The sequence below is a fragment of the Clinocottus analis genome, unplaced genomic scaffold (genome assembly GCF_023055335.1).
Source record: "Clinocottus analis isolate CAN_PGR_092001 unplaced genomic scaffold, fCliAna1.0.p SCAF_7, whole genome shotgun sequence".
NCBI lineage: Eukaryota > Metazoa > Chordata > Actinopteri > Perciformes > Cottidae > Clinocottus > Clinocottus analis.
The window spans coordinates 19,418,648-19,443,544 of record NW_027176229.1 but is presented as its reverse complement, the minus strand read 5'-3'; the positions used below and the strand labels follow the sequence as shown (position 1 = coordinate 19,443,544).

The 24,897-nt window shown below is 48.6% G+C and overlaps 2 protein-coding genes across 3 annotated transcripts in view; one reads left to right on the top strand and one right to left on the bottom strand.

Annotated features, from left to right (window-relative positions):
- LOC137779027 (zinc finger SWIM domain-containing protein 6-like) overlaps positions 1–20,584 on the bottom strand; it is a 45,376-nt gene extending 24,792 nt beyond the window's left edge. The window contains exon 1 of the mRNA XM_068566466.1: positions 19,973–20,584. Within this exon, the coding sequence (XP_068422567.1) occupies positions 19,973–20,405 (433 nt within the window). The 5' untranslated portion in view covers positions 20,406–20,584. The remainder of the gene's footprint in view (positions 1–19,972) is intronic.
- Positions 20,585–22,653: 2,069 nt separating this feature from the next.
- Positions 22,654–24,872, top strand: smim15 (small integral membrane protein 15). Of its 2 annotated transcripts, none has more exons than XM_068605354.1 (2): positions 22,654–22,779; positions 24,187–24,872. In XM_068605354.1, exon 2 carries the CDS (start codon positions 24,218–24,220, stop codon positions 24,440–24,442), a length of 225 nt encoding a protein of 74 aa, XP_068461455.1. In that variant the 5' UTR covers positions 22,654–22,779; positions 24,187–24,217; the 3' UTR covers positions 24,443–24,872. The 2 variants fall into 2 exon arrangements, with proteins under 2 accessions (XP_068461455.1, XP_068461456.1); XM_068605355.1 differs by lacking the exon at positions 22,654–22,779 and adding an exon at positions 22,860–22,878.
- The last annotated feature ends 25 nt before the right edge of the window (positions 24,873–24,897 follow it).

Sequence of the window (24,897 nt, the reverse complement as noted above, 5' to 3'; positions counted from 1 at the left end):
CTCCGTGGAAGGTTGAGGACGGGTCGGGAACCACTGGTAGACCCCCCCCCCCCTCCTCATCTCCATCCCCCGCACAGTGGTGATTTCCTTCACCCCGGCTCTTTCAACTGGCCCGATTAATACGCTTATAAAGAGAAATATCTTACAGGGTGAGGTCTGTGTGAGCAACAATGAACACATGCGTGTGTGGTCATATAAGGAAGCACCCATAGAGAGAGACTATAAACAGAGATCAATGCTATCCTGCAGGAGACCTTGCTCCGGGCGTGTGTGTGCACGTGTGTGTGTGTGTGTCCTAGGTGTGGGGTGGGCTGGAATAACACAGCTGAGCTCCAGGGGCGGCCATATTTATGCCTGAAACCCGATGGTAGACCAGAAAGCCTCTCTTTCTCCCCACACACATGCACATACCGGGGGGAAAAAAACACGGTCTGAATGCTTATCCCGACAGACACAAACGGGCAGGAATTAATGTTTTGAGATAGTCTATGAATTTCAATGCTTTTACTTCCGCTCGGGACTCTGACAGCAATATATGCATGCTAATCACAGGGATGGGAGGAAGAGAATATCTGTGTGTGTGTCTGTGTGTGTGTGTGTCTGTGTGTGTGTCTGTGTGTGTGTGTGTGTGTGTGTGCATTGACGGCTGTGTGGGTGATTGGAGTTGTCATCAGCTGGCAGTTGAAATGACAGTCGACTACTGGGCTGCTGCCACTTAGTTGTCATGCGGTGCATCAGGAATGACTTGCAATTTTCTAACTATCACTTTCAAAATGGATTCTAATTTTGCTGGATTGGGCCTGTCAAGCAGCGCTGGCGTTGCCGCTCTGCTGAGGTTGGCGTTCGGAAGGCTGACCAGTGCGGAGAGACAGCGAAGCCTCAGTTCAGGGAAGTGATAGACGCGAGACAAAAAGGATAAAGTGATGAGAAAATGAGTTCTGTTAGTGCGAGATGAAAGACACGCTTGCTAGAAACCTGTTTTTTTTTTCGTGGAGAATTAGCTGTGGCAGGAGTCTATCAAAGGAATAGTTTGACATTTTAGAAAGTGCGCATTCTTGCCACGAGTTAGATGAGAAGATTGATAGCTCTGTCAAAATAAAGGAAAATGTAAAGCTGGTATCGGCAACTGGTTAGCTTAGCACAAACACTGGGAACAGGGGGAAACCGTTAGCATGTGTCACGTCTCTTTTTCTAAACCCACACACAAACCAAAGCTGTGGCTCCAAAGCGGGGGATTATGTACCAGACCATGTTAACATTTCATCCATTTCCCCGTTTACAGTACTAATGCTAAGCTAATTTAGCGTAACTGCAACTGCTGACATACAAAGATAAAAGCGGTATCAATCTTCTCATCTCACTCACTTGACAGAAATCAAATACGCGTATCTTCCTAAATGCCAACTACTCTTTGAAGTGCTGATAGCGATATGTATTCACATAGCTACTCACCATAATGTCACAGCTATTGATTAGACGATAACAGCAATGTCCGATACAGCCGTTCCACGCAGAAAAAGACCAACACAAATTGTATTATGTTGTTTTTATCAAATGATGTATCAAACAAGGCAGTAATAGTTGACTCAGACCCATCATAGCCTTCCACGTTGGTCTAAAATTACTATTCGGTGTAATTTCAGAGTGGTATTGGGTGAACTGTGCTATTCAACAAATCTCTGTCACTGGAGGAGCCAGTAGCCGGCTAATTCCGTCTCCTGGCTGTACATTAACTATACATTACCCCAATCCGTGTGCAAGGTTCATTAGTGTAAATGAAATTACAGCTGGCTGCAAATGAATGTGTGTAATTAGCAAAGGTCTGTCCCAGTAGAGCCACGCAAGCTATAGACGGGGGGGTAATGGGATCCATTGAAAAGCCATTGTCTGCTGCTTCATGGCTTCAGTATCTTTCTAATGACAAACCTATGCAGGCGAGACATTATAGCAGTAGCTTCCTTGTGAAGGAGGATGGGGGGTGGGAGGGGGGTCTGTGTTGAGATTAGCCAGTATTTGACGGTTGAGAAGACTGAACGTATTGTAAAACGACAATAACATGGCGATACATGATTCGGTATCGGTTTTTGTGTGTGTTCGTAAGACGGGAGCTGTGTTTTGTCGGATCTCGCGCATAATTTGCACGCAGAAAGAGTGCCAAAATGACATTTGCTGCGCCTGTCAGAATCGATTACAAATGTGTTTCTCTTGCTTCAATTTGAACTTTGCCCTTTTTAAACCCTTTTGAGATTAATCCTTTTGATAAAAAACACTTTCTTGACATCAAAGCAAAACAAAAAAGATTAAAAGAAAACAAAACAGTATGCAAAAAAGATTCAGTGAAGCAAGTGAGCGCAGCGCACAGACAGAAAGGCCCGACTGTGGAAGCCAACATGGCTGAACGGGAACAGAAATCATTTGCTTATGAAAATAGCTGGGCACTAACAGCACTGGACTGAAACACTACCGCATGACTGTGTGCACACATGTGTGTGCGCTTGTGTGTGTTTTTAGGTTCACTTGTTCACGCCAGGAAACAACCTTACACTCTTTACCCTTCCCATTTCATTTGGAAAGTCACTCGACACACTCCACCGCCACAACACGCCCCCGCACACACACACACACGCGCACACACACACACACACGCACACTACCCCACCCTTTGACACACACTCATGATGCCTTCATGCATGCACGCATACTGGCTTCAGTGACTCCCTGCAGTCAACCTCCTTCTGCTCACAAACAGCCCCTCCTCTTTCCTTTTTCTCTCTCCAATAACTGACTCCTCCCTTGCCCCCCCCCCCCTCTTCTCCCCTCCCACGACACACACACACACACACACACACACACACACGCACACACACAGAACGCTGCCTAGCCCTAAGCTGACCCGTTGTGTGTACTGACGTCACACACTAGACAAGGGGAGGCATCATTCCAGACAGACACACATACACGAACACGTGCACACCCACACATACACACACACACACACACACACACACACACACACAGGCCCCAGCCGAGGGGGAAGCTGCATTCCAGCACAGGCACACAGACACACAAACACACATCACCACGCCTGGCGGTGGGAAGCATGGGGAGCGCTCAGCTGTAGTGGGGAGGTGGGGGGGGGGAGAGGGCCGGGGGAGGCGAGGGGAGGGGGAGAGAGGGGGAGTTTCAGTGGAGGGAGGAGGGGAGCGATGGCTGTGAGCCAGTGTTCCTCTGAGCTCAGCACTTCCCCTTTCAGCTCCAGCCAGCCGCCAGTTTGCGTAACGCAGCCCATGCGGCCCTGCCGGCTCGTGCTTAACCCCTTCCTTCCTGGATGTCACTGAGGTCACACCCGCTGTTCTCTGTTTCGGCGACGCATGCCACATCCTGGCGAAACCCCCTCCCGCCCCCTCTCCATTGCCCAGCATCCCCCTGCTCAGGCTGTCCCATTATAACATCGGGCACACAGGCCCACTACTCATACTTCCTCATTATTACCTGTCACACACGGAAGCAGACGCACACGTGTGTGCAAAACACACACACACAAACACCACAGAGAAATGATACCCTCGCCAGGAAGTAGGTTAACCTTTTACGTGCCACTTTCCTTCTCCATTCGCACGTCTTTGTTCTTGAATACAGTGAACACGGCCGTGTGAAACAAGCTAAATGTGTAGGGAGGCGGCCTGAGAGTAAACCGGATTTCAATCATTCTTTGTCAAGACAAAGTCAACACAAATTAACTGCAACCACTAAAATACTCACCCATTCATGAGCAATTACCAAGCGATCAGCACTGCCACAGACAAATATGTCACTCAATTATCAGTGGTCATAGACAAGGATGTAGGTCACACACTAACCACCTTAACACAGATCCTTTTGGTCAATGACACAACAAAGAACACGCACGCGCAGCCCGGCATGTGCACCGTATCTGTTCAGACCTGTACATCTATTGACCTTCCCGGCGCTTATGTGGGCCAAAGTGTCCACCCTAACCCACAGAGATGTGAGGCCTCGTACATCAAACGTGGTGGAGGTGCTTGCCCCCCACACCCCCTCGCCCCCTCCCCTCCTAAAAAAAAACCCCTGCTGAAAAGTGTCACAGCTCACACTAACCGCAGAAGACACCGTCCACGGCGGAGGGATGGGCAGAGCGGAGGGAGGAGTGACCGAGGGAGGAGGGGAGGTTCTCTCACATCTAATATCACTTGACACGCGTCATCCAGCATCTCTCAACCAGCCGCTGAGCCTGTGTCAAAGCTGCGGCCCTGTCGAAGATGCTGCACACACACGCTTGTACGCGGCACACCTTGAACGCACACACGCACACACAAACAAACGCAATCCAAACACAAATATCTCAGCCACCTGGCGCCGTGATCGACGAGCTGCGGCAGAGAAACGAGAATTACCAGGATGAAGACAAGTAAGGGGAGGGAGGGAGGTGGAGGGAAGCAAAAGAAAGGTTGCATACGTCTCTGCTGAATCACTGAGGTCGATTATCTCGCCTGCAGGCTATTCCTGTAAATATTGACGTTGATGTTAGGACCACTCTCTTAAGGATAAGCTATAAAGCAAAGGGGGTTAGATTTACTCTGTGCACACTGTAAGCATCTGAAATCACACGCTACGCTTGGCCTTCTCCAAGGGTGTTGAGGAGAAACGGGGAGGGACTTTCAGGGTGAAGAGCTGCAACCACATGGGGGGAACTGAGCTCTCAGTAGGTTCACAGCTCGCTCCCTCTCTCTCTCTCTCTCTCTCTCTCTCGCTCGCTCTCTCTCGCTCTCGATGGTTTAGGTTTCCACTCTCAGGGCTAAAAGCAGACAGCCGACATCAAAACCTTCAGAGAGACCCCTATTTCCCAGAAACGGCTCTTGTTTCATGTAAATAGCTGCCTTTTCTTGGCTGCATTGAGATAAATTGCACCCTGCTGGACAAGAGGGTAGACAATGTTCACCCTGGAGCCTCCTCTGGTGACATCTGCACGCGTTGCCGTGACAACACGTGTCCGGCGCGTGCGTGCGTTTACATTCGCGGGCCGCATTTGAGGGGCAGGTCCGCACACATAGAAACAAATAGCACTCGCGCTTTTCCCAGACACTCGTGCACAGAGGCATGACTGCACAAACCCTCGCAAAGATTAAGACATGAGCGTGACCAAAAACACTGAATCAGGTGAGACTTGCTTCCAACGACCACGTCCTCGTGGGAGGCCGCAGGCAGAGACGTTTATTACTAATCATCTCCACGTTAACCCCCCCCCCCCCCCCCGCCCTCGCCATACCCACACCCAAAAAAAAAAGAAAAGCTAAACTAATCCAACTATGACAAAGCCTTTTTGCAAAAACCTCCAGAGGACCGTATGTGCCCGGTCAACGGGGAATTAATCTGCGAGAGGAACACAATGATGCATGAATTCATTTTAATACAAGTAGGTTAAAGATGCCAATCCTCCTATGGGATCACCACTGCTCCACAAACAGGAGTCTCTCTCTCTCTCTCTCTCTCTCTCTCTCTCTCTCTCTCTCTCTCTCTCTCTCTCTCTCTCTCTCTCTCTCTCTCTCTCTCTCTCTCTCTCTCTCTCTCTCTCTCTCTCTCTCTCTCTCTCTCTCTCTCTCTCTCTCTCTCTCTCTCTCTCTCTCTCTCTCTCTCTCCATCTAACTTTGCCGGAGAATTACCTTGATTGTCTGTACTTGTACGCAAAGCATCCCCACTTTGTTTAATCAAATTTGCTCAAGTTACCACTTTCATAGACGACAAAAGAATAATCATATCCGTCTGCAATTACGCTGATTATGTCTCTTCAGAGACTTGTGAAGTGAAGGACGATGTCACCTCTGAGACCAAAACCAAACAAAGGCCATGCTTTGTTTATATTTCACCACGTGTCTGCACTGTGAGATGCTCATTACCTTCGTTTGAGAGCCGAAGGAGGCTGTATGACGAGGGGGGGGAGGGGCCGCACAACTGAGGAGGAGAAGGGAGGGGGGGGGGGGGGCACATGCCCGACGCCATAGCAACGGTGAAGGAGGTTGAGGGTCTGCATATTAATGTTAAGGATGGAAAAGAATACGTGTGCATTTGTACATGTGTGTGTGCGTCTGTGTGTGTGGGTGAGAGAGAGAATCCCCTCCCGTGGGCAAGTCAGCATTCACCCATGAAGTAGGTCAGTGAAATTTGCCCAAATTAGGTCAGTGGCAGTCAATGGGTGCCATCCTGGACAAGAGGAATAATAAAGGGTGGGGGGGGGGGTGAGAGAGTCTATCAGGTTAGAAGAGCAGAACCAAGCGGCTTACTTCTTCTTAGCTTTTACACTTAGTTAATTACTGTTGCGCTGGTCCATACTAAACACACACACACAGCAAAAAAAAAAAAAAAAAAAAAGCCTCAGTGCGGTACCAAAGCCCCCCTCCCAAAGCAGAGGGAGCTCTTTACAACTTCAAGCAATCACTTTTTCTCTACTTAACCATCCCCAGTATCAGAATCAGTGGGCATCAAAAGCCCATTTTGATTGAAAATGCTTCTGAAAAGCAGTCCGATTCGGTTACATTGCTTAGGTCTGATTATTTAGCACCCCTCCTCCTCCTCCTCCTCCTCCTCCTCCTCCTCCCTCTTCCCCCTCTAGCTGTTTGGATGGTAGCTTCTTTGTCATCTCCCTCTGTTTCGACTAGCTTCTTCCCCTCCCTATTTTGAAGAATCCACATCGGGGGAGAGGGGTTGTTGTGCGTTGTTGCCAATAAACGGAGGAACACAGGAACCTTTGAAGTCTGCGGCACGTTGCGATTTCGCTTTCATCGGCCCGCATCTGTCAGTCAACAAGAGAAAACGTGACTCCAAAAGAGAAACTTTTTCAGCGTTTCTACCCCTCCCGCCCCCCTCCACCCCACACCATATTCCTCTCCACACATCCACACACAATAAAAACGCAAAATCACAACAAAGGCGGCAGGAACGTGGAAAGCTGTATTGGGCATGAGACAGACAGGGAGTGGGCTGAATAATAAACGGCGAGGAGGTGCGAGGTGTTCCAGAAGATTCTGATGTTGTCCCCGACTGGCGCAGACCAACTCTGCTTCTTCCTGCCTGGGCTTCCTTGGCCCGTTTCCACACAAAGGGGACAGTGTGTGTGTGTGTGTGTGTTTGTGTGTGTTTGTGTGCGCTCTCTGAACTTTGTTCTGTCAGCCCCGTGTCGCTCATCTCAGAGCAGTTGGGTGTCAGCGAGGAAGAAGCGCATTGACAGGCGTCTTCTGTGGGCAACGTCTGTTCAGAAGAGTGATGGCAGAACCCTGGGCCCGCACCGAATCACACGAGCCTGCAGCCTTCCTCTGACAGCCACAGAGGTTGTGGCGGTGGTGGTGTTGTTGGTGGGAGACGGGGGTGGATGCAAAGGCTCCCTTCCCCGGGCAGCGATCAAACTCGAGCCTCCGGCTTGCCTGGAGATGCGACAGGGCCCAACTTCCCCATTCACTGCTTTTCCCCCATCCGTCCGCCGCCACCACCCCCCGCCCCCGCCCTCCCACACCCACTGCCAATCATGTGTCATATGCTTCGCGCTCTCGCACGTCGCACGCGTCTTGAGCGCCGGGGCGAATGTGTTTGTGCCGGGGCCCGAGCTTGTCGACACAAGTTAAAGAGACGCACGCAAGCGAGGAGACAAAGAGACACACGAGGACACAAAAGAGCTCTTCGCGGGAGCCAGAAACGACCAAATGTACAAGCAGAACGGGGCTTGGAGTAAAGCGAGCCACAATGAGTTACAGTGACTAGAGCGTTACTAGCCAGAGAGAGAAAGATGTCTGGCTGGAGAGGCTGGGTACGGGAGCCAGAGAACGGAGCTGCGGCCAACCTGAGGCCTCGGTCCAGATATGCTGGGACGGTACCAGGGGCCCGGCTACAGCCCGTCAGAGCAGGGAGGAGGGCGGGCAAGTGAATTAGCAAGAAAGTACAGAGGGGGGGGGGGGGGAACAGAAAAGAGAGGGGTTTTGAGGCTGCTGAGAGTCAGGCAGAGCTGGAGCCGAGGCTCAGAGGCAGGGCCAGGGCTGCGCTGGGGCTGCTGAGAGAGGAGCCAGGGCTGGAGGCCAGAGGAGGGAGGAAGGGATAGACGGAGAGGGAGGGGCTGAGAATAGGAGGAGGCTGTGGCAGAGCCGGGGCCAGAGCCAGGGGCCCGAGCTTTAGATTTAGTCAGCTGTTCCCCTGGCCAGCAGCTGGAAGGACGCGAGGAGAGGAAGGGAGGGGAGGTAGCAGGGGAGGACGGCTCGGAGTCGTCGGGACGGAATTTTTTTAACCGAGAAACGGAAAGTGAGAGAAGAAGGAGACGAGTAAGTAAAGGGTGGGGAGGGAGGAGGGAGGAGGGGGGGGGTAGCACAGCCATAGAGAGGGAGAGAAAGAAGGGAGACGGGGTAGACAGTGGTGGTGGTGGAGGTTTGGAAAGAGGACAGTGGAAAAGCCATTAGATTCCTATGAGAGAGAAAACAGCGCTGAGAGCAGACAGAATGACAGAAGGTGGTTAAGGCTCACTGGCTTTGCAAACCACTCTTCCCTTCCTCCCTCACTGGTCCTCCTGCTCCCTCATTCCTCTCTTCCCTCCCTCCCTCCCACCAGCCTTCTATCCCTCCATTCTCCTCCTCTCCTTCCGTCACTGGTGCGCTATTCTCTGGCTGCCTCCTTCTCGGCCAGTTGTGCTTCAGCGACAGCCCAGCTATTCATTACGCACGACCTGCATGCAGGACCCTGAACACACACACACACACACACACACACACACACACATACATAGAGAGAACCCAAACAGGTGCCCAACACACACACATGCACACACAGCAGCAAAGGCATCACACATGACTGGAGGGGGGGGAGGAGGCGCGAAGGAAGTGTAGACAGAGGGAGCTCTCTATGGCTGCCCGACAAGGAGAGAGGGATGGAAAGAAGAGAAACAACTTAAAGAGGAGGGGGAGGAAGAAGAAGAAGAAGAAGAAGAAGAAGAAGAAGAAGAAGAAGAAGAAGAAGAAGAAGAAGAAGAAGAAGAAGAAGAAGAAGAAGAAGAAGAAGAAGAAGAAGAAGAAGAAGAAGAAGAAGAAGAAGAAGGCGTCCATGCTTTGTTTCCACAAAAGTGGTGAAATGAGATTTGGAGTAGGGGAGCGAGGGTTTGCCACGGGGCAAGCAGCCGCTGCTAGCAAAGCACTTTATGGCCTATTATATTCCATTCAGATGGACCAGGCGTCTGAGATAAAAGCATTTGGTCTGCGCGTTAGTGAGTGACTCAGCACTTGGAGCCTTCACAGGTGGACCCCTTCATAACTACACAATGCATACAAATGAAGTGGCCTGCTCTATGCATAGGGGTCGCTTACTCCCACAGCCTCTGCCTCCGTCTTTCTCTCCACTCTCCACCTACGCCACCTTTTACCTCGTCAACCTTTCACACCTCCTTGTGGACACACTGTTTTCAGCTGCGGTATAGGTCCTCCCGCCCTCCTATAGAAACGATTTGATCGCTTAGCATCCAATACGGCAGGCCTTTTTCTTTTTTCTTGTTTTTTTACTTGACCTCAAAATTAGAGGGAGATATTTATGTGCTTGGCTGGAATAGCTGGCCCACCTCTTCCACTCCCTTTCTCTCTCATTTAGTGTTGAGACGGTAGACAGACACCCCCCCCACCCTCCGCTCCATTGCCTCCTCTCCATCACTCTCTTGTCTCTACACAGCTCTCCCTCCACCCATCTGCCCTTTCCTCTCCGTCCTACCTCTGCGCCTCCCCCCCTCTCCTCCACTCCTCCCTTTGGTGGTGGTTAATGGCACAGGGATCCAGCGTGGAATATAGATCAGTGTGAGATGGATGGGGCACCAGGAGCTCCGGCCAGTCCCGTAGGTCCCAGACCAAAGATTAACTAAATATTAGCTGACAGAAAGAGAGGGGGAGAGAGAGAGAGAGAGAGAGAGAGAGAGAGAGAGAGAGAGAGAGAGAGAGAGAGAGAGATGCAGGGACACAGCTGCAGCTGCTAGTGCCACTGCCGGCAGAACAAACGACAGAGACTGTTTTTAACCCCGTTTGCTCTCGGGAGAGAGAGAGAGAGAGAGAGAGAGAGAGAGAGAGAGAGAGAGAGAGAGAGAGAGAGAGAGAGAGAGAGAGAGAGAGAGAGAGAGAGAGAGAGAGAGAGAGAGAGAGAGAGAGAGAGAGAGAGAGAGAGAGAGAGAGAGAGAGACGCGTGCGACATGCACACAGGAGATGCAAAAATACACGCATCGGGGTATGCATACTGCCGTGCACGCGTACGCACATGCTACCAGAGGCACCCTGGGAGAAGAAGTCCACTAATCACATTCTCTCCTCCTCCCCCTCCCCACCCTCTGCCCCGCCAAGGCGGATGGCGAGGGGAGAAAAAAAAGGAAAAAAAAGGAATAAATCTTTATTAGGCGATGTGTCCCTGCTTTATCGATCGCTTCACTCCTTCCCTCCCTCCCCCTCCCTCTCCAGCCCCCTCTCTTTCTCTCCCCTCCTTTTGTTATTTTAGGCGTGTGTCTGCCATCTAGTCCAATTGAGTCAGGCTGTACATCAGAGAGGACCATTACCCACGTCTCCCTGGGCTAGGCTGTCACTGGCTGTGAGGGGGGTAGGAGGTGAGGTGATGTAGCCACCCAGGAGGGACAGCTAGCCAGCTAACCGCTAGCCAGACAGACAGGCAGCCAGATAGTGGGATGCTGGGCAAGAATGCAGACGGACAGGGTGGCATTAACAGGCGGTGACATCTTCAACAATGCGGAGGAACAACAGCGCACGATCAGCACTTCACCTACATTCAAGTTTGTGTGAGCAGAGCATGTTGCTGAAGCCGATAACACAGTTTTAGTTCAGATATGAAAGCTTTTTTTTTCGCTCCATACCTTACTTTGAGTAATACAAGCTTTTAACAAAAGATGTTCTATGATCTAAAATGTTGTTTAACACAAGCAGCCGTGCAAGGATGTTGTCTATATGAAACAGAAGACTGGGATTTGGATCAGATGTTCAATGCTAGCCTGCGATACAAAACATTACTGAGGATCAATACTCAGCCTGAGTAAAACCAGATGCGGTGACTTGACCTGTGCAATAAGCAACTTGCCATTGAGCAAGACACTGAACTGCGCATTCAGTGCATGAGCTGAACAACTAACATAACACTTTGCTTCCGCAAAAAAGTGCCGATATGAGATTTGGAGTTGGGGGAAGTAACGTAAAACTAAATTCTCCCCAATTTGTTCCTGAAGGGCAGAGGAGAACGAACCCTGAAACGGTCCCACGGTAGTCCCCAACAACCAGCGGTGAGGTGGGGGGGATCACTTGAAAACTTCAGAAAAAGACACAACAGCAAATAGGCCAACTCTTGTTCCTCTTCTAATCCCAGAACGAGATAAACAGAGAGTTTCTAAATGTAGAAACAGTGATAGCCCCTGAGGTCTGGATGCCGACTGCGAGCACTGAGCACAGCAGAGAGAGAGAGAGAGCAGGAGCTAGCTAGCCGGCTAGCCTTCCTTTGGGGGTTTAGTCACAGGAAACACGATGGAAACATGCTGTATCTAGATAGGGGCAGTGTAAATAAGATATGAGTTTCTATTGCCTGGCTTGGGAAATGAAACTGGAAAATTGAGAAGGGGAGGGAAAAAAAAGAGATCACGAGGGCTTATGAACACACGGGAGGAATGCATGAAAAAGAAGGAGGATGGACACAGGTATGGAGTGATTAGGAAAAGAAGAAGAGCAGGAAAATAGGACGACAAGAAGTAGAAGTAGAAGAAGAAGAAGAAGACAAGCAAGAAAAGAGCAAGAAAGAAAAGGAAATAACTCCTTCAAGACAAAAACTCTTTAGAGGGCGAAACCAGATTCCATTCGGTTGAAAGGCGTCCTCTCCTTTCCTTTGAATCTCTCTCGCTCTCTTTCTTTGTCTGTCTCTCATGCCTGGAGAGCCTTTCTCGCACTATTCAGGCCCTGCTCTTCCACAGAGGGCTGAATGCATGTCTCACATGCCACACAACCACGACATCGCTGGACCAGGCGCAGCCACAGTCACCTCACACTCTCAGGACCTCCTCCTCCTCCTCCTCCTCCTCCTTCTCCTCATCGCTCACACAGCACTTGAGCCTGCGGGGCAAGAAGAGGAGAGAACCGGGTAACCTCCCTTTCTAGAATCTGGCTCGGGTTCCCGATTGTTCCACAAAAGGACATAAACAAAACCGGGGCATGTGCCCTGTCTCCTCTCTGACGCAGCTCTCGGGTGAGAAAAATGGCTTATTGGAACGTGCAAAAGACAGCCGCACATTCAATCAGGCCAGCAGTCTTTCCCTTTTGGTTATAGGTGATGTTTATTGGAAAACAATATGGTGAGCATGGGCCCCGTCTGTCAGGCAGAGCAATCGGCCACCGGAGGGACAGTCTGACCAGATTGCCCTTTGGCTTTTTGTAAATCCATGGCAGGGTCAAGTGAAGAGGTCAGCATCGGGCCAGCTCAATGCAGGGGGAGGGATAAGTCGATGAGAGAACACCTCTGCCTACATGTGCGAGTGCGCGAGGGGGGTCAGCGGCAGGTAAACCCTCGTCCTCTGCTGTTGTTGTTGTTGTTTACTCTGAGGCGCCCAGTCACCGGTACCATGAGGCAAGCGTCTGTCTTAAAGCACGCGTTCAGGCAAGAGTGTGTGCGTGTGTGCTTGTGTATGTGTGTAACAGTGGAAAAGGAATCGTGTGTGGATGATGACAAACTGGAATGTCATCCACCCTCTTATCATTAACATGCCTCACCTTTATTCAGCCTGACACACAGCCATAAACACACTGGCTGAGCCATTAACACGCAGTGTTAAGTCACACACACACACACACACACACACACGCCTGTCTTCACACACAAATTACATTTTTTTAAAAACAAGGTGAAAGAATCCCCCCACAAGTGAAAGTCCAGTGTGGAGCATATGCAGTGTCCACGCGCAATTTAAGTACAATGTATTATGAATCAAGCACCACCAGCCAAAAGGTCAGACGTTCCGCTTTGTTAAGGGGAAGAGCAATAGATCGAGTAATATCAAAAAAAAAGAGGGGGCGCCTGGATGGAAAAAGTGGGTGGAAAATGCAAAAGAGGAGAGAAGCAAATGGTGATTGCAAGAGAAGGGGATGTCTGAAATGAAAAAAAAAGAATGAAGCGCACAGAGAATGGGAGATGGATGGGATGAATCAAAGAGAATTCAAAGTCCTTAATCTGGGACAACAACAGGTACTAACTTTCTACTCTCCCAGCAAAGTATTCCTGATTGTGTTCACGCACAAACAAACACACACTCACACATAAATATCTTCTGTAGCTTTTAGTGTGATCCAGAGCTGTTTGGCTTCTGTAGAGAAACAGCTGTTGACCAAACTGCTGAACAGAGAGGCTCTGTTGTGTGGCAGCATGTGTAGCCTTTATTCTCATACTCATGTATAAAATACACACACACACACACGATACATACATTGAACCTTCCACTGCAGTAAGCAGAGTCTTGGCCTGCTTTGTGCTTATTTCAGCAGCCCATTGGTGCAAAGAGGAATTCATTAAAAAGAAGAGAAAAAAAGTGAAAGGGAGCATCAGATAGGAGAACGCTGAGTGCTGCATTCCCCTGTTGTTATTATTGCCAAATCGAAGGGAGAAGGGCGGCTGGTGATAAAAGTCATTAAACGAAATAGAAAAAACAGCTTTTAATAGGGCCTTGTCATTGTGGATTTAGTAGCCCTTCTATCGCGCGTTCCCTCTCCTCCGTTTCCCTGTGCTGAAGAGAGAGGGGCAGGAGCTGCGTGGAAGGAGCGCTGGATTCCTAGACAGAGTCAGCCAGCCGAGAGGCCGTGCTGACGCACGCCCAGCAGCCACAGTCTGGGACCGGAGACAAGTCCGGTCTGGAACGGGGACCGGGGCAGACGTTAGAGAGCTCACGCTGGAACTTTATTACTTTAGCTGGTTTATTTTAACAGAGGGCGACGCGTCAATCTTGTACATCGAGCGTCTCTGAAAGTGAAGCCAGTATTAGCGTGCGGGGTAATTTTGGGCAGCATGGTAATAGGCCCAGGGAGCGTGGCAGACGCAAGGTGGCTAGAGCTGGAAACTGGGAATGGTGATTTAAGAGGGGCGAGGGGAGGAGGCGGCGGCTACGTCTGGGACCAGGAATGGGACGGGGAGGGAGGCTGGCTCCAGTCAGGTGGAAGGACTGGAAATAAGGCGGAGCCAGCTCGCTGGAGATGGCAGCAGGGCCCCGTCTAATGGGTACATCTTGGGTACGGTCTTGGAAATGTGAAGCGCAGGAGACCGTTATGACTGGGTGTAGGAGATGGAACGCGGCTGGCTCGAGGAAGTTATGGTCTGTGGTGGGAATAATCTATCTAGAGGCACATCTGGGCCTGGGGTTGGTTAGAGTTTGGATTTGGGGCCGCGTCAAGGTTTGGGACCTTCTGGAAAGTTCTTGCGCGGTGGGAACATGACAGAGCAAGCCGAAGAACCACTGGTCATCTCCCACTTAATGGGAGCAGCACCACAACGCCAGGGTTTGCTTTATGGGCTCCATCTTTGAGGGGGCCACCCAGACAGAAAACTGGCTGTCTGCGTGTAATCGAAGGCGGAAACTTGAGTCGCCGCTGAAACTCCTTAGGAGTAGAATGATAGTAATTATCATATTAACACATTTCAGATTTATGGTGACACTTATTCTCACTTCAGTTTACAAGGAAGGTTTTCTGTGCAGCGAGAAGAGAAAAGAAACCAATAACTTATAAATGATTATTGTCCAACAACATGCAATGCCACATAGCAAAGTCTATAATAAATAATGCACAATATTTTGTCTATAGAAAACATTATGTGCACCAAGAAACTCTAAGCTAAGCTATCTTATTTCCATAAAGCGGGAGATGAAATGTAGCCCATCTTTTTCTCCATTCAGCCGGCGTAATGGGACAAAGGCCTAGAATCTGCTGCTCTCAGATGCACACAGTCAGTCAGAGAGAGAGCACTTTCCCCAAAGACTCAATGTCTCTACACATGGATGCGGTTGCTGCCCCTCTCCCTCGCTCTCTCTCTCCTCCCTCTTGGACGGCCATTTGTTTACACTAGCTCTCGGCTCAGCCATGTTTCCATGACGATACAAGCCCAGGGATGGTCACATGGCTGGGGGTAAAGACCCGAGGCACCGGAACCAGGATCACCGCTCCTTCAACGCTCTCACCTGAGAGCCCGGTCCACAAAACGGCACCTGATGAGCCGACTTCGAGGTTTCCCCTCGCCAGGCTCCTTCAAAAAGAACTGCTCTGCAGGTTATCATGTAAAATAACATCAAACTGATTTTTTTTTGTTTTTTTTTTGCGGGAATGATTTTCAAAAAAATCTTGTGTCACAGCGTCTCAGTCCTGCCTCTTTACAACGGATTGTTTCACACAGTTAAACAGCATATGTGTTCCGTCTCTCCCCTCGTCTCTGGTGGAAGGCATGTGGGCTCAATCTCAAACGGGCATTGTAAAAAGATAAAGGATTTTCCCGAACCCAACAGGAAAATAAAACCAGTTCCGCCCACATGAAAAGAAACAACCCACACGCACAAACAAAAACTATGAGCCCTCACCCACCCAAAGAAAACCCGGCTCGGGCCTGATGGCGCCTCGCAGACGACGTGCTCGTGCAAGATTTATGTTTGGCATCTTAAATTCTGCACCTCTTGCAGACGAAATGCTTGAAATGTTGAGCTTGGTCCTCAAGAAGCCCTTTGAAAAGCCTCGTGAATTCTTAGTTTAAAAAAAAAAAGTCAAAGAGTACAAAAATGTGTGTGCTCTTGCACAAACATGCTTGGTGTCACAGCACCTTTGTAAGTGGTGCAGATTTCTCCTCGGCATTTGGCTCACCGCTTTTGTCACACAAACAATAACCTACGAGTGTGTGCAAATATTCTTTGTTGTTTTATCAGCCCTTTTGGTTTTCGAGGGTGTTGTCTGAGCCAGTGTGTCGTATTGTTGTGAATTATGTCTGATATTGCCACGGTTCCGACTGAATGCTAATCACACATGTATTTAAGTCAACAGGAAATGACATATGGCTCCTAAAGCAGGATTTTTACTGTGTTAGGGTATTGAAAATCTGTGTTATTAAAGAGAAGAAGAAGAAAAAAGGAACAGGCTAAAAAGCGGGGAAACCACCAGCTCTGGTTGTTATTTCACCGTTTCATTGACATGATAAAAAAAAAGAGGGTGAGAATGAGAGTAGATGACGCAGAAACCCAATTAAGATTCTCCCGAGCGTGAACAAATTAACCTGAGTTATGAGCATGCAGGAGTCCGGGACAGACACACACCGAGTCGTCTCGGAAATAGGTGGAGCAGAGGAGGATGACATTCACACTCAAACGGGCATGACTGCCGTGGACATTCAGTGGTATTTTAAGCAGCGGAATGACAAAATAATGTTTGCTATCCAGTCCAACAACTCCGCCATGGAAAATCCACTAAAATAGGCGACGGGATGTGCATATCTGCTTTCATTCCGGTCGGATTTTTAAAAAAAAAAACAGCCTTCAAGAACCTCGTCGCTCAGATTTGGAGCAGCAGCACGATAAAATGACATGTAGCTTCATGTGAATAATTAGCCTAACAAGGGGAGCTGGATAAATAGGCTGAAGCATGTAGCTCACGCTAATGACATTGCAGAGAGCGACATATGCCAGGCATCAGTAAGTCACTCCATAGGGACACAGGGCTTACGGTAAGAGGATAGTGAGAGTGAGGTTGTGTGTGTGTGTGTGTGTGTGTGTGTGTTTGGTGGGATGGGGGGGTTATGGTTTATTTACCTCCTGGCACAAAGCCCTAAAGGCAGATAGAGAGGGTGGGAGTAAGAAATATGGGGACAAGGGGCCAAAAGGGAGAGTGTGTAGGGGTGTGTGTGTGGGGGGGTGGGAGTAGGACATGTCGTACATGAATGAGAAGAGGGGGGATGAACTTGACCCAGACTGGAGGACTAAAACAGGAAGGAGGGTAATGAAGTGCAAACATGCTTTGTCATGCCATGTTAGAGCCATAGGATTAGGATTCTATAATTAGAGGACGGGGCACCATAATACTAGCCTTCCTTTCAGTGTGATGAGCTGCCGAGTCAAAATTACACAAGGAGGGCGGGGGGGCCGGAGAACAGATGCTGTGATCAGAGAAGGCGAGAGCTCTGGAAGTTTTCTAATCGAGGCCCGATCGGACGCGCCGAAGACAAGTCGGCCCACCGGCGAGATTTAGCGATATTCCCCGCGATCAGCTGATGACGGTGTCATTTTTAAGACAGACGGGGCCCCCGTAACTAAGTGCATGTTTCATTGCGTTCATCTTGCATGTATTATCACACACAGAGACGTTTCACACAGGTTGAGGTGAGGTATGTGTTCTGCTATCTGCTCAGCAGCTGACAAATTCATCACTGATTCGACAGCAGAAAGAGTGCATGAGGGCCGGAGCTGGGGTTTGTTATAACACTGCTGTAACAGGAGGAGCAGCGGACTGCTAGATAACACTTGCATTCATATATGAATATTTATCTCAAAGGCTGGCATCGGAACAGATGAGCTCGCATGGGAGAACGAACAACCCATCCATCTCACTCTCTCCCATTCTCTGCGCTCCATTCTTTACTTTCAGACATCCCCTTCTCTCGCAATCACCATTTCAATGCCTCTCTCCTCTTTTGCATTTTCCACCCACTTTTTCCCTCCAGGCTTCCCCTCTTTTTCTTGATATCACCCGATCTATTGCTCTTCCCCTTAAACGCCGCCACCACCACCACTACCACCACTACCACCCCTCTATCCGCTCCCTTTGCAGCACTGATGTATGGAAAGAGATCGAGTGGAAAAAAAGAAAAAAGGCGTGTGATTAATGTCTTTGAGAAAAAGATAAATAATCACAGGAGACTGGGGGCTGGTAGTTGGCCTTAGGGGAGTAAATATGGAGAGTTTTATAGCTGCTCACTTGGGAGAGAGGGAGGTGGAGGAGATGAGAGGGGGAGGAAAGGAATACAGCGACAGCAGATCCATTCAAGTATATTAGCTCCCCTCCACCCCCCCATACACAATAACCTCTGCATCTATTCTATTGCTCTACTGTCTTTCATCATCAACACTGAATCCCATCCCACTGACAGCACACACACACACACGCACACACACACAGCTAATGCACGCTTGTGTGCACACACAAACACCCCCTCACAACCACCCACCCTGCACTTTTTTTTTCCCAGGCCAGACCCACTGTATGTGTTTGATGGGCCAATACATGTGGTGTGTGATGTGGCTGACAGCCCCCCTCCCATGCTGCCCTGCTTTTAAGCCCTCATCCTCCAGTGGCTGCCTGTCCCCTGGAGTAGATTACATCTTTTATTTATCATTTTCTCTTCCTTGGCTTTATTTTTCCCCAGCCCCGAAAAGAAAAAGAAGAAGAAAAAGATTCTGGGCCAAAAATTGCAATCAGCATAACATGCCCTCCTCCTGCTGTGTACTTGCCTGTCATCCTCCCTCTTTCTGTGAGCATGCAGGATGAGACTGACAGCCCGTGCAGGCGAAGACACACACATGCACACACAGATGCATGCACAATCCCCCCTCTGTGTTTATCAAACCCCCACGCATAATCTTTTCCCCCTCTCTCTCTCTCTCTCACTCCCTCTCTTTCACACATGGCTAAATAAAATGACCCCATTCCCCTCTTTGTCACCATTTCGGACTATTCTTCAAATCACACGCAACCACACACACACTGACACGGAACTCCTCCATACACTATTTCACCCTGTGCTGAGTGTTCAGCTTCCCCGAAAACCCCCCTACCCCCCCAAAAAAAGAGAGTGAGCACATAAATGAGTCTAATGCTGGGGAATCTGGTAAACAGGCCAGGGAGGGAGGGAGAGCTGCCTGCCTGTCTGCCTGCTCCATGGCTACTATTGTGCACTGCACATTCTCTGAGCCCACAAGAGCTGAAGCCATCTCCACACGGATTCTTTGGAGGGATAGTAAGCCAAGAAGTAAGAGAGAGAGAGAGGGAGCGAGGGAGCGATAGATAGGGGAAGGGAGGGAGGGAGGAAGAAGATCATGCATAAAATCTTGTTTGCAGAATGCATTAAGATTCAGATGAACTGGGGAGGGTAATGGGATTAGAATCCTGAACCGTTTCCAAGGGTGGGGAGACGGATTGACAGCTGAGTCTATTGCACTGACGATTGCAGTGAAATATTGTGGCTCTGGCAAAGGCAGCCAGCCAGGCAGGCTGGGAGGAAGGCAGGCAGGCAGGCAGGGAGGCAGGGGGTTTGCTGAGCCTACAGCACTCTCTGTTTACTCCGAGCTTTCCCAGAGAAATAATGCAGCAGCCAGAAAGAAGAAGAACACAAAAAAAAATGTATCTTCGCCTTTATCAGCTGCATGTAGCCTGGGCTTTGACTGAATATTGGGAGGAAAACAGAGAAGCTCCAGTCCGTCTCACAAAAGATGTTTGGCAAACAAAATAGAAGCACTGTGGCTTTAAATCACCGTCCCCTCCCACCCTTTCTAAATATCGTCTATTTAGCCAGCGGTGAAAAGATATAGGGGGCTTTTGTCTGCGTACCCATTGGTGGGGGCATGGAGAGCTGGAAAGACATAAAAATAGGAACAAAGTGCTAAGCTTCCAATTGGGATGGCTCTGGGCAATTCAATGCGCGCAGCTCAGTGGGCGAAAACAGGGAGAAGTGGGCTACTATTACGGGCTTATCTGAAAATAGGCTATTCTCACACAGCTATAGACTGGCGTGGAAATACCCTGCATTGTTTATAATACACCGGGCTATGAGGCCAACACAAGCCCTTTAAAAGTATGGCATGGTTCCATAGAAAAAGGGCAAACAGCGCGAGTTAGATGTTTTGTTTATTGCCGGGCTGTTTTCCTGCATTTCGGTAACGGTATAGTCCACTCACCGACTTGCAATACGTTGTCCACCCAGCCACCCTCCAGCAGAGTGACACCCCGTAGGAAAGGCAGCTGGGTCTCGTCATTATTGTCCCCGCTAGTTCCACTTTCTTCTCCTCCGGCGTTGAAAGAGGAGTACATACAGATCTCCTTCTCGCTTCTCGGGAATGACCAGTATACGATCCTCCGCTGGACGGGTTCCGGGATCCTCTCGAACCGCTCCTCCACCCTCTGGAACGGCCACTTCTCCGCGACTCTGCGCGCCGCGATGTCGAGCAACGACTCGGGGTTGTGCGTTTTTCCGTTCCCCGACCCTCCCGGAGCGGACCCTGCGCCGCCACACAGGACTCCTCCAGCCCGCTGCCCCTGCCTGCACGCCGGGTTGTAGCCGGGCCTGCAGCAGAGCCGCTTGGCTGGGGGCTGCTGGACTCGCTCGGCCATGATCGCACCGCTTCCAACCTGAAGCGCAGTTCCTCTCCGATCATATAAACGGGATAAGGAAGAGAAAAGGGCAATCTCGCACCGATTGTTTGCCGTACATGGAGAGCCTGCCCTTATTTGGAAAGGGGGCGGCGCTTGCGAGTTCCGTGAAGTCCTTTGTGTTGTCAAAGTAACCGGGATGGGCGGGATCCTGGAGCGCTGCCAGCGCACGAGTGGCGCTATAAAAGGAACTGGAGGCGGAATTCCCGAACGTCGGCAAATCCTTTGTGAAGCCGTTCGGGAGCGCGAGGGCGGAGCCCCGGCGGCCGACGGCCTTTGAAGTTTCCTTCTTATTTGAGTTTAAAGGCGGGGACTTAATCCAGGGGCGGTCTCGCAGTTTCCCACAGGGGTAAAAGGGGGCAAGAAAACTGACTTTTTTCTTCCTTTGGAGCCTGCGCTACCACCCCGGGCTCTAGCTTCTTCAAAAACAACGTGATGGTTGTTTTCGAGGCTTAAGTCCAAAGGACTCTCGGCTGTCAGAGACAGAGAGGGCGTGGGAGGAGGAACAGATATGGAGCTGGACATGCGTGTCCTCTGGAGCCACTAATCAGTCATTTTGGTCAGTTTACTATATGCTGCAGCCTGTGGACAATCAATCACTAGCACCATCTGAAAAACAAGCTCTCTCTCTCTCTCTCTCTCTCTCTCTCTCTCTCTCTCTCTCTCTATCTCTCTCTCTCTCTCTCTCTCTCTCACACACACACTGATCATCCTAACTTTAAACTGATATGTACACATGGAGATTAGTATAAATGCAAAGAACCCTGGTGATGTCATGGATTATTTTAGTATCGGCACAATATAATTTTACACTGAAAAGCATGCCTTCTGCTCTACACTCACTCCAGTAGTTGAGTCTATCAACAGAAAAAAAAAGATTCAAAGGATGTTGGAAATTCCACAATGTCTAGCCAGACTTGTGGATTTTCTTGTAATCATTATGACACACACCACTCGGAGCTGGTTTACTATTGTGGTGCAGTCGTTTTATGGTCCTACTTCCTGTCTGTTGTTAATGCTAGTTGAATAGCTGCGTCATGAAAAGGGGGCCCACTTCTGTCGGAGAAAAATAGTCATTGGGTTTAGGGTGCGGCTCCATTGCCCACCCCCTGGGCTCTCCCTGCCTCGTGAGACATGTAACAGAAGCTAATGATTATAAGCATATAACAGAAAACCACCAGATTGGGGATGTGTTTTTAGATTGTCTATAAAAACGTGGCCAAAACTATGCTGGCAAACCAGAAAGTGTGTTCACAATGTGTTTGTCCTCTGCATGTGTTCGCAGCTGCCCCTCTCCTTCCACTGTGAGTAGGTCTAAAAGGCTGGCCTTTGAACTGTTCTGAAAGTGATCCATGCTGTATGGACAGAGCAGATGTGGCCTAACCTGATTTGGTTTCAATACTTCCCCACAGGAAGTTCACAAAGCCAGCAGGTCCATTTTTGTTATGTTAGCCATCTTTCCCAGAGGGCCAATGGAGCCTTTTGCCTCTCTTTTTTTGTTGTTGACACATCTATTGCTTTTTCATTTGCTTTATTCTTTAGACAGAGCAGTTCCACACATTACCAAAAGTTTCAACAGCTTGTTGTGATCTGATTCTATGTCTAGTATTAGAAGCGACCACATTGTGTTTTGTGTTGTTAATCTATTTCCAATATTTTACAATAATTCCTGTCCAGCAGACATTGTTTGGCAGGATGTTCATGATGGGAAACACACACACACACAAATTATTTCAGTAGGGAACCCTGACAGACAAGAGAGCGATCAACACTTTTAGAGAGAATCAGCAACCCTCTGCTCACATATCTCAAAACTTTCAAAAATCCAACACGTCCATGTCTCACAAAGACACAACATTTTACTTCTTTTCACGTTCACATATTAAATATTAAACCATAGATAAATAAAACAATCGCACATGCTTTGATTTCACAGTAATTTAGAGTATGGCTCAACCACGTAATTTTTTAACTTACATTGTGTCACATAGTCATGTTCCTAAAATGGTTTAAGAATGAAAGAACAACCACAACAATATAAATGTGTTATGCCCATTCTGCTGCTTTCATTCATTCTTCTTTAACACTGTTCAGGGACCCAATTTGTATGGAATAGTCTGCATCAGTAATAGCGCAATAACTACAGCTTATACTCAAATTTTCAAGAATCAATTAATCCATTTTCGAAGTCTAAAGGACTCCAAGTCCCATCATCCCCCAGCAATACGTCATATCCAATCACGAGCGGGACCACGTCAGCCAACGTTACGCTTCCCGGAACAGGGAGGAGGCTGGTACTTATTATCGTGGATATAAACAGCATCTCTGCACATTGGTAAGTTTGTTTTTTAAATTCAGTTCGTTTGCATAATCACTTGAATGTGAAATGTATAGAGTCATTGTCTCGTCATTTTTGTTCCGCCTTCAGCCGGACGTAAGTGCTCTCGCCCCTAAAGTTAGGCCGTTATGGATGGGCGGGGGGGTTAGCTAGCTAGGCTATTGTTAGTACAGATGTAACTAGCGTTATATAATCTGCGTCTCATACATGTATATGTTTACTAGTGGTATAACGTTGTGGATTTGTCGTATCACCCTGTTTGTATGAGTGAATAGTTAGTAACAATTATCAGAACGAAGCTAACTGATGCTAGCTTCGACTCGGACTGACGCTCGTGATCCGTTGGTCATTATCTGTTAAGTCGTCGCACTCAACAAGTAGCAATGACCCACGATACATCGCTTTACACGACCATAGTGAAGACTAGATTCCTAACGACAGGGATGCCAGTCGGTAACATTGGGATAAAGGTGTTCCATGGCGAGAAAACATGTCGCTAAATGTAACGGGAGTTTCCTGTGTTGAGCTCAGCGAGTTAATTGGGAATTAGCTAACGGTACAGCGAGCTAGCTAGCTAGCTAACGTTGTTTACTACTTGGGGCCAGCTGCTATTTCTTTGTGACTGTAATCACTGGACTTGTGATCATACAACGCTGGACATTTAATTCAATATCCATTTCAATGTAGTCAGTATTGTACAGTTACTAAGTCAGGCGTGTCTGTCAGTTTGGTATGCAGTAACTTGAACGTTACCAAAATGCACCGTGAACATGTTTTTTTTTTTTTTTATATTTTAAATTTCCAAGATGTTTCATGAGTTCTTGATTCCAAAAAACAACAACCTCAATATGATTACTTTGAGTCCGTTTGCCTTTGACTCCGCACTACTGGATATCTTATGACCTAAAATACTAAATAGCCACTATTTCACTACTTATGTTAAACTCCCGAGCATCACCTGAGCCGTTTTACCAAATAATTTGACTAAAAACAGGAAATCTAGTAGAATAGCATAGATGAAAATTGAACCAATAGGTATTAGTGATATTCCTTTACTATCTCTGGGTGTATCTTAAAAGACAATAAAGAGTTGGACAGAAAATATGTGGTGGGAGGGCTTTGAAATGTTGTGGTCATGTGTTATGTTCCTGAACTATTGCGCCACAAGGAACTCTCAAAATATTGTGCTTTTTTCCCCTTCTTGCATCAATTTCAGAAGTATTTAGGGTAGGCTATATATTTAGTTTTGGCTAGGACTTACCACAGTTGTAGAGAACCAATGTGGTGTCTTTTTGTGTGCAACCAACAATTCAAAACCAATGACCCTTTGGTTATTGTTATGAATGTCGTTTTATCACTCTGCTGTGAATATTCACCGCCTTCTCTACTGGTGCCCTTTCTCAGGTTGGATTAAGCCTCGTTGTTGCTGACCACGATGATTGACGTTCGGGCATGGGCGAAGTATGTGGTGGACTGGGCTGCCAAAGACCCCTACGGTTTCCTCACCACTGTCATACTGGCTCTCACGCCTCTCTTCATTGCCAGTGCACTGCTGTCCTGGAAACTAGCCAAGATGATTGAGGCACGTGACAAGGAACAGAAGAAAAAGCAGAAACGTCAAGAAAACATAGCCAAAGCCAAGAGGACCAAGAAAGACTAAGCCTGTGGGTAGAATGAGGGCATACAATAAAAGGAGCAACCACCATGCTCACAGTCCTCATTACTCCAATAATGACACAGTGCCCTACGTTGTCCCAGCACTGCTGTCAGCACTGGGCCACTACGGCTCATATCCAAGGTAGGAGTCTGGCCCCGCCGGCCTAACAGTGCTGAGACGGACAGTACTGCCCGAAGGAGGCTCGTTCCATTGGGACTTTGGTCAGCAAGAGCACAGTGGTCATCTGTACGATGTTATTGTACAGAAATCCACTGTTAATATTGTGCAGCTGTTGCAACACCTTGCATTCCATTGTTAGCGTCCATGTTCTGCTGAATTGACAATATTATGAGCATACTGGAATCTTTCCCAACAATGTCCCAAATACAACTTTTTAATCAATAAAGTTTTCATGGTTGATAAGAAAATCTAATTTCCTCTTTGTGGATTTAATAGTG